The sequence below is a fragment of the Centruroides sculpturatus genome, unplaced genomic scaffold, assembly GCF_000671375.1.
Source record: "Centruroides sculpturatus isolate CEXI.00-Female unplaced genomic scaffold, Cexi_2.0 scaffold250, whole genome shotgun sequence".
NCBI classification, from domain to species: domain Eukaryota; kingdom Metazoa; phylum Arthropoda; class Arachnida; order Scorpiones; family Buthidae; genus Centruroides; species Centruroides sculpturatus.
The window spans coordinates 138,764-148,803 of record NW_019384557.1 but is presented as its reverse complement, the minus strand read 5'-3'; the positions used below and the strand labels follow the sequence as shown (position 1 = coordinate 148,803).

At 32.0% G+C, this 10,040-nt stretch overlaps 1 protein-coding gene across 1 annotated transcript in view; it reads left to right on the top strand.

The window, feature by feature from the left end:
* Nucleotides 1–10,040, top strand: part of LOC111623908 (ubiquitin carboxyl-terminal hydrolase 47-like) — a 149,881-nt gene that overhangs the window by 35,121 nt on the left and 104,720 nt on the right. The window contains exon 4 of the mRNA XM_023366640.1: nt 683–802. Coding sequence (XP_023222408.1) covers nt 683–802 — 120 coding nt within the window. The remainder of the gene's footprint in view (nt 1–682; nt 803–10,040) is intronic.

The window sequence follows — 10,040 nt, the reverse complement described above, 5'->3', positions numbered from 1 at the left end:
AACTAGTTTTAACTAGACAAAACGGGTTTTAACAAAGACATTCAGTATAAACTAGTTTCAACTAGACAAAACGGGTTTTAACAAAGACATTTAGTATAAACTAGTTTCAACTAGTTAAAACGCGTTCTAACTAAAAACGGGTTTTGACTGTAACATATATATATATGTAGTTTCAACATTACCATATTCTGATCCACCCTAGGACCTTCTTCAGGTGGAGTTCTACTAGAGAAAATCCTTTTCTGGTGCGATTCCATTCTATTCCGTTTCTGATGGGTTCTAATTTCCTTTCGAATTTCCTTTAAAAAAAAAGTTTAAAAAGGAAATTTGAAAGAAAATTAGAACGTATCAGAAACAGAATAGAATGGAATTGCACCAGAAAAGGGTTTTCTCTAGTAGAACTCCACCTGAAGAAAGTCCTAGGGTGGACCAAAAATGTTTGTGATATGTTAAAAAATATCTGTAAAGCATTTTAAGGTTAGTGTGATATATTTGTCAATGCTTTGTTTATTAGATGGATTTTATTGATGATAATTATAACAATAATAATTATATTTAAGCAAAAAGATAAAAATGAATATTTATATTTAATTGTTTTTAAATAAAGTTGTAAAATGTTATGGAAAGATTTAATATTTGAATAAAAAATATCATTTAGAATAATTATTTTTTCATTTATTAGGTTGTTGTTAATGAAGAAGGCAGTCATTCGTTAGAAGAACTTGGTTTTCGTTGTGGAGAAAATGCAAGGAATATTTTAATAATTAGCAATAAAAATGGTGAACCACCAAGAAAAACAGAGGTAAGGCTACTATCAAGTTAAGAATTGTTGCAAAATTAACATAAAATTATTTCTTAAATTTTTGATCATTTTATTTTAATTTTTTACCTTAAAATAATGAAAAGTGAATTCAAATTATTTCACATTGAATTATTAGAATATGTGGATATGTGTGTATACGTAACTTAGTAGTTTTAATTAAAATAGTTATTTAGTTTTTTTTAAAATGCTATAAGCAAATGTAAAAAATATAAAATAGTAAATAACTAAAAAATTTTATAAATTAATTTAGCAAATTAAAGTTATGACTTTTTATCTTTTTCTCTTCTAATTATTAATTTTCTTTCATGAACAGATTTAGTCTTTTTAATAACTTCTTATTTATATTTTATTATTATTGGTTTCATTGGGACAAAAAATGTGTGTGTCTCATATTAGAAGTAAGAGAAAATGATAGTATTAAGAATTTATTTGACATTATCATCAAAACAAAACCAAATTGTTATATGATTTTCTTTAGCAAACATTTATGTAAGATAATTATTTGCATTGACTGTTTGTCAAAAATTTAAACATTGTGCTTGGTCATTTTTAAAGTAAAAATCATTTGTGCATAATCATGTTTGTGCTAGTTGTCTGGAGTTGTTTCAAGGTTGAAAACATTTTTTAGACCACTTGTGAGCATTCTATGACTCGAGCTGCATGCTGCTCTCAAGATACTAATATGTGACACCTGTGGCTTTGTCAATGTACTGTACAATAATCTTATTTTCTGCCTCATGTCATTATATAGATCTAATTAAGCTGATACATGTGAAGAACATTCAAACTAAAATTGACAGTGAAAAGATTAGAATAAATTATATATTATTAGTTTTCATATCTTTAGCATATACTATTTTAGTACTTAATTAGATTATCAAATATGTTGGCATTCAGCAGGCTTAAAAGCCTGCAACTCCATAAGAAAAAATGCTTATGGCTTGCTTACAAAGTTTACTTGTAGCCACATTCAGTAAAGGTTGCAATGCTCATCAATGCTTTAGACTGTTCACGTTATTTCTACATTTCTAGAAAGTTCTGAGCTTCTGTATGTTGTGGACAATTTTTCTCAACTATTTATAGAGGAAGAACATGCTTCCTCTATAGAGGAAGAACATGCTTCCTCTATAAATAGTTGAGAAAAATAGTTGCTCATCAATTCCACCGATTTTCAAGGTACAATGATACATTTTTGAATTCAAAAAAACATTTAACCTGCTGAAATCTATTGTCAGCTTATTGAAGTTTAAGGGAAGATATTATGAACTAGTAGCCTGGGATGCCCCCTAGTGGGCGTTCTTTACAAGTTTCCATGAGGCATGGTTCCTTTGACTTTTTTGTTCCTTTACCTTTATGCTTTACAATATGCTCTACAGCTCTGTTAAAATCCGAATGGTAAGATTTACCCTCCGAATGAAGAGGTGGCGACCCCCCAAACCGTACACCCCTGTATTAACAATAAAGTCAAAGGAGCCATACCCCTATTCGTGACCCTTCGAGAGATATAAGCCCCTGAAATAATAAATTCCTATTACAAATATACTGAATTATTTATATTGTTATATTGACCAAATAATAATTTATTGGCCAAATGAATAATAAAAATTTATATTGTTAATTTAAATNCTATAGGGTTGGCAACTAAGTGATTGCGGATTTTGTCAATAGGTGGCCTTAGCACATTTTTTTGCTTTGTCATCGTGTTCAAAGCATTTAACCTATATTGTTTTCTTGTTGTTTGGACTTCCACCTTTAATTTAGTAAAAAATTGTATCAATTAGTTATTTAGTTTCGTTTTTATCCCAATTTAAAAATGGAAGAACAAGACGTTCATTTCAGACATATTTTATTGTATTATTTCTGAAAAGGCAAGAACGCATCACAAGCACACAAGAAGTTATGTGCCGTATATGGGAATGAAGCCTTGAAAGAAAGGCAATGTCAAAATTGGTTTGCCAAATTTTGTTCTGGTGATTTTTCACTAAAAAATGCTCAACGATCTGGCTGTCCAGTTGAAGTTGACGAGATCCATATCAAGGCCATTATCAGATCATCATAGCACAACGCGTGAGATTGCACAGAAGCTCAATGTATCACGTACATGCATTCAAAAAAAATTAAAACAGCTTGGCTATGTCAAGAAACTGGATTTATGGGTCTCTCATCAGCCTAAGGAAATTCATTTGACGCAATACATTAGCATCTGCGATTCACTTCTAAAATGCAACGAGATTGATCCATTTCTGAAACGACATATTACTGGCAACGAAAAGTGGATAGTTTATAGCAATGTTAATCGGAAAAGATCATGGGTAATGCAAGATGAACCAGCCCAGATGACACCAAAAGCTGAGATTCACCAAAAAAAGATTATGCTGTCAGTTTGGTGGGATTATAAAGGAATTCTGTACTTTGAACTTTTACCAAGAAACCAAACGATTAATTCAAATGTGTACGTTCAACAACTCGCCAAACTAAGTGATGCAATTCAAGAAAAGCGGCCAGAATTGGCAAATCGTAAGGGTGTTGTTTTCCAGCATGATAATGCAAAGCCCCACACATCTTTGGTCACTCTCCAAAAATTATTGGAGCTAGGTTGGGATGTGTTGTCACATCCACCATATAGCCCTGACCTTGTGCCTTCAGATTACCATTTATTTCGTTCCATGCAGAATGCCTTAAATGGTAAAATTTTTAATGACGCTGATGATGTAAAAACACATTTAATTCAGTTTTTTGCTGGCAAAAATCAGAAGTTTTATGAACATGGAATTATGACACTGCCTGAAAGATGGCAAGAGGTCATTGACAAAAATGGACAATACCTAATTGAATAAAGTTATATTTTTAAGCAAAAATTTTGAATTTCCTTCTTATTTAAAATCTGCAATCACTTAGTTGCCAACCCTATAGTTTCATATAATAGCTTTAGAACACTGGCAACATATGGGATTTTAATTAGAATGAAATAGAGGCTGATGCTGAAACAGTTCATCTTGAGAACATTTTATCTGAAGTAAAAAGAAAACACAGTATGACTCATTAATAATTATTAGTGTTTAAGATTGTTTACATTTGTAACATTTTAAAATATATAAAAATTGCAAATACAACAAAATTATATGATGAATCATCAAAACTCAATACCAAGGGTATTTTAAAGTCAATTTGAAACATTCGTAGGTTATGCTCTGCTGCATGAGTTATCTATCAATTTTAAATTGCAATTATTATAAACTTACTCAACAGCTTTTTCTTTGCCAAGAGGTTTAAACTTGCCAAGAGCTGCTTTTGAAAAATGAGAAGAATTTCTTATGTTTCACATGTATTCATCTGCCATTTCACTGTTTTCAGAACCCAATAAAACATGTATAAGTATGCTTCACTTTTAATTTTCTCATGATTTTTATACATCAAAATTTTAATTGATATTATTAGATACTATTACTAAATCTTGTATCTTGAAAGCTGACTAAATTTCTAGTAATTTCTCCCTCTTGCTATATAATAACTGGGGACTATATTTATTTGACTCTAGTGTATGTTTAGAAAGTAAAATCTAAATTATCAACTCTACTTTTTATGTTGAATATTGTAGATAATATGTACAATTTTCTCAGTAAATTCAATTGATATTACTTTACTTTTTTTAGTGGTAATTAATAGGCAATTACTTACCATTTATTTACCTTTTTATTAGGTATGGCAACCATTGTTGCCAAGACTCACATCAGCCATATTGCCACTTTAAACTCTATTTCAACTTCATATAGCTCTTGAAATATTGAGTTTATTACAGATGATAATTTATTTATTTATTTGAAAACTCCATACATAAAATTAATTTTTAGGAGGAGGGGTAACATTAATAACTTTGGTCAATAAATTATATTTAGTCCATATAGATTCTACTGAGTCATTGATGGAAAATAATCCATGAATTCTATCTGCTGGATTTTTGCAAACAACATTATTAGTACAAAAAGCATTATTAGGAAGTGTTGATAGATGCAAGTATTCAAAATCCTTACAGTCAAACATGTAGTGATTTAAAGTCGCATTTCCTTTCTTACAAAATGGACACATTTCCGGTGAACGTAGATCAATACACAAGTGTTTCCATATTAAACGAAACTTATTTAGACGAATCTGTATTATCGTTTTTTTAACAATAAACGGTAGCTGTTGATAATAAATGTAAAAGCACCAGTTGTGTCTAATATTTATGGGTACCATAAATGGTACTTAGCCTTAAGAATCCTGTCCCCTTCTTCTCTCAAGAAAAGATTATCAAACTCTTGTAAAATTGTATTCGTGTAATATTTCAAAACATCTGGAGAGGAATCTATCAATGAGAGTGAGATACCTATTTTATTAAATAGATTCTCCAGTTTAGTAAACTAACAGAATTTGAGCGATCTTTTTGATGAAAACTTCTTCAAAGTAGAATAAGCCTCACATTCCAAGGATGATGGGTCAGAGATTATGTTTCTCAGTAAATTTAAGATAAATTTAACGAAGCGTTTCCGGGGAAACTCAAGACCCAACTCGGATCTAATTGCATACGATGGGATTGACATCTCAAGACCAAAAAGATGATGAAAGAACATCAGTTCTATAGAGTCGAAAACAAAAAGGCCCCCCAAAAGGGCAGATTACCAATTCGAAGTAAAAAGAGAGGCGGCAAGTTTCTTACACAAAGCCATATGACTGTTTTTAATAACCCTTCTCAAGATTTCTATTATAATGTTTATTTTGGAAAATGCTTTGCCTTTAATGTAAGAAATGTAATTTTGGAATGAGCCAGTAGCTGAGAGACGAATCCCAAATATATAACTTCATTAACAACACTTACTCCTTTACCGTTTAAGAAAACTTATCAGCTTTCTCAACCTTTCACCATGTCTAAAAATTATTATTTTTGATTTGGATAAATTAATACTCAAACCCAAATTAGAGGAATAATTATATAACCTGTCCAATTTCCTTTGTAGATAAATCGGGGTGGTGGATAACACCATTGTATCATCAGCAAATTGAAGTAAATGGACTTTGTAGTCTCCCAGAGAAATGGAATCTTTACTTAAATCATCAAAAACTTGTACCACGTCATTAACATAACAAATAAACAATATTGGACTTATGAAATCACCCTGTGGTAAACCCTTTTCTAATGAAAAGGCATCTGTAGACCCAGCACTAGTGGAAATCCTTGCTTTCAGTTCTGAAAATAAACATTGAATAATGTCAATAAACTTGTCAGAGATTCCAAGCATTTTTAATTTAAATAACAAAATCTTCAAAACAACACTGTCAAAGGCTTTCTCATAGTCAATGAACGCTGCAAGTAAACGTTGTCTTTTCTTTGATAGTTTTCTACAAATAATGGAGTGGAGAATCAGAATATTACTTAAAGTGCTCTTCTGAGGTTGAAAAGCAAATTGCACAGGTTGAATCAAATTCCTCTCTCTTATCCAAATACCCAATCTATTTGCCAAAATAGAGGTAAATATCTTTCAAACCACAGGCAACAGTGATATTGGTTGAAAGTTAGCGGGCTCATCTAGTGGACCTTTTATGGATAACTTTTATCTTTACTTCTAACCACGATTTCAGAATTCTAGCAGTGGCATAAACCCAATTAAATAACTTGGCCAAGTAAGGAACCAAATTATCCTTACAGTAAACAATTAAAGAAATTATCCATCCTGGGAGCAGAACAAATTCGCATCTTTTGAAGTGCTGTATTCACCTCTATACCAGAGATAGGAAGATCTAAAATAGGATCAACAACAAAAGAAGCCATCGGTAGTGACAGAATCGGGAGTAAATTTGATGTATTTAAACTAAATAACTGTTGATAATAAATAAACCAGTTAGTCAAGGAAATCTCTTGGTCTAGTATGTGCCTGACCCGACGAAAACAACCTATCCGATACCAAAAGGTCTTAGTCTCTAATCCCAGCCAACTGTAAAACATAATTACAAAAATATTTCCTCTTTTTAGCCCTAATAAGTGAATTATATTGTTTTAAATTTAAAAATGAAGCCAAATCAGCCTGACTATTAGATCTGCGGAATTTGCCCAAGGCAATGTTCCTCGCTCACTTCTGAATGTAACATGACCTATCAAACCAAGGGGAACGAATCCTCCTGTAAGGTTCAACACCTGCAATTAATTTAACACATTTAGTCTTCTTGCTATAGAGCATAGCTCAGATAAAATAATACCATAGAAATCATTAATAGACACAGAATCAAAGTTTATATTCCGAAAACTCTGCAATATGGCATCACAAAACAGTTCTACTTTAGAATCATTCTAAACATAACGAGTCTTGGTGGGACAAAGCCCATCAAGAAAGGAAAATCTGTTTCCGGTTGACAACTGTAATTCCACTGAAAAATTGTGCGAAGATGAGAGAGACCCAACACGAAGGGATTCAACCTTATGAACCAGATTCTGAGAAACGACAATAAAGTCTATAACCGAGCTACCCACTTTTGACAAAAAAGTTAGCTCACTTGGGAAATCTCCCTTAGTATGACCATTAAGGAAAATAAAATCCTGCTCAATCAACCAACGCAGAAACTGTCTCCCAGCCATGTTGACCTTCAAATCCTTTGACCGTCTGACATCTAAAATGTTGGGAGAGGCTACATTCAAATGTGAATCAATTTCTTCACCAATATGGATGTTAAAATCGCCCATTATCACAATTCCATGGTAGTATGAAGACCAAGAGTTTAAAATAGAAGAAAACAAGTCTAAACGTAAGCCCTGCTGTCTCTGCGAGCCAGAATATGCCACCAGCACCAGGATATTTCTAGGTTTGAGAACCGAGTAAAGTGATAAGCCAATCCATCAAATCAGGGTAAGTTTCCAATAACTTGAAGTGCCCTCTAACTTCATCAAAAAAGAACAAAATACCACCATGGGGTCTACCCAGCCCCAATGGCTTTTCTGCTGGAATCATAAAATACCTCCAGTTTACTGGAAGAAAGTTAGCAAGAAAATCTCCATCCACTGAAACCATCCAGGTTTCAACAAGAGCTAAACAAATTAAACCTGGTTGTTTAATCATATAATCCAACAGAGAACACTTGGTGCTAAACCCACAATAATTCCAAAAAAAGCAACGATTCCGAATAACTACTTGAACCAAACTGATCCGGGCACGAAGTTGAAAGTCTCTCCAAACCTACTCTCCTGCGGGGAGGAAAATTCAAAATAAAAAAGAAACAGGCACCTTTATTAAGCGATGGCCCGAGATAGAATGCGTGAATCTCTTGTCATCTACATATAATATGTCATCTCACAAAAAAACACGACGACCAGCTTCCCAGTATTCTTTTAAAAATTAACCAGGTTTTTACAGTGAACACGGGAATTAAACGACAGATCCGGTGCCAACCTAAATTTCACCGGCCTTTCCCTGCTCTCTTGTTGAGTTTTCATTTAAAATTTTTGCAATAAATAATTTCGACATTTCCAGGACGACAACTGGATGCTATAGAATTCCCGAACTCTACCTCTCAAATGGGAAACACCAACAATGTTATGCCGCGACAGATCAGTCAAATCCAATTCCTTAGAAAATAAGTTAACAATATAATCCTGCAAATTCAACTCTAGTGGAATACTATGATTAAACAACATTAAATTGCTTCTGTTTGAAGCATTAACTTGTCTATCGTAGGCAAAGGAGTGTAACTCACCAATGCTGTCCAAAGGTAACTGATGTTGCTGTTCCAGTTTATCTAGTCGTGAACATACTTTAGAAAAGTCAGCTTCCAATTTCCTTACCGAGGACAAGGTTGACTGATTGGCCATTTCCAAATTGGTGGGCCTATCTTCGATACACTTCAACTGCATCATTACTGCTTTTAAAGTCGTCTCCAAATATTGCCGTAAAGTTAACAATTCTTCTCTATCTGAGTCCGGAGATTGCCTCTTAAAATAATGTTCTAACTTTGGATATTTTACACCCGGATCACTCAGTGAATGATGATGTTTAGTTCCCTTCAGTTCTTCTTGGGTTTGCTTTAATGCTTCTGGAAGAGTACATGAAAACATTTCCAAAAAAAATAGAACTAATGACACAGAATAACACAATTGAGCAAAAAACGTACCAACTTAGGTAGCAAATAAATAAAAGACTCAGTAATTTACAATAAAAAAAAAAAAGTGTTAACAAAATCTCCCAACAAAAAGTCACCAGCAGCCAAGGTTACTCAACAGTGTTCCCTTTATTACAGATAATATCCACATTAAAATATATTTCTATTTAACCTTTTTGAGGCCATTTTAGCATTTATTATTATATATTTATAGTCTGTGTTAAATAAAAGACAAACTTTTCAAATAATTTTTGAGCAGTTAATCATTCTTGTTGATTAAGATGTATGACTCAACTGTAATGCTGGTAAGCCATAAACTTTGCCTCTTTTCACCACCATAAAGAAATTTTGACAGCTAAAATAATTAACTATATAAGTTTATCCCAGACTTGATCGTTTATTATTTTAAAGTTTTGATTTATATACAATAGCTTTACTTTCTGATATTTTTTGCTTAAAATTAAAACTAAAAATGATATTATTACCATTTTATTTGTTTTATCTTTTAAATTTTATAGTGTGGAAATATAATCCATGTTAAAATAACATTTGGATACCATTTGAAATATTAAATAACTTTAATTAGATGACAATAGTAAAACAAATCTTCATGTATTTTCTAAACAGTAATTGGATAAAGCAACAGAATTTTGGTATTTTGTCAGATGGTCTGATGATTAAAAGTCATCAAATCTTTATATATATGTTACAGTCAAAACCCGTTTTTAGTTAGAACGCGTTTTAACTAGTTGAAACTAGTTTATACTGAATGTCTTTGTTAAAACCCGTTTTGTCTAGTTGAAACTAGTTTATACTAAATGTCTTTGTTAAAACCCGTTTTGTCTAGTTAAAACTAGTTTTAACTCAAATTCATTTTTGACTAGCAGTAAATTCAGTTTTTAACTAGACAAAACGGTTTGTGGCGTAATAAACACTAGTATTGTGTTTTTATTCTAAAGACACATGGCAAATTTTCCATCATATAACGGGTTTTGTCTAGTTAATTTACTGCTGTACATGTTTTGACTTTAGATAAAACTAGTTTTAACTTTTAACATTAGTTAAAACTAATTTTAGCTACATAAATATGTTTGGG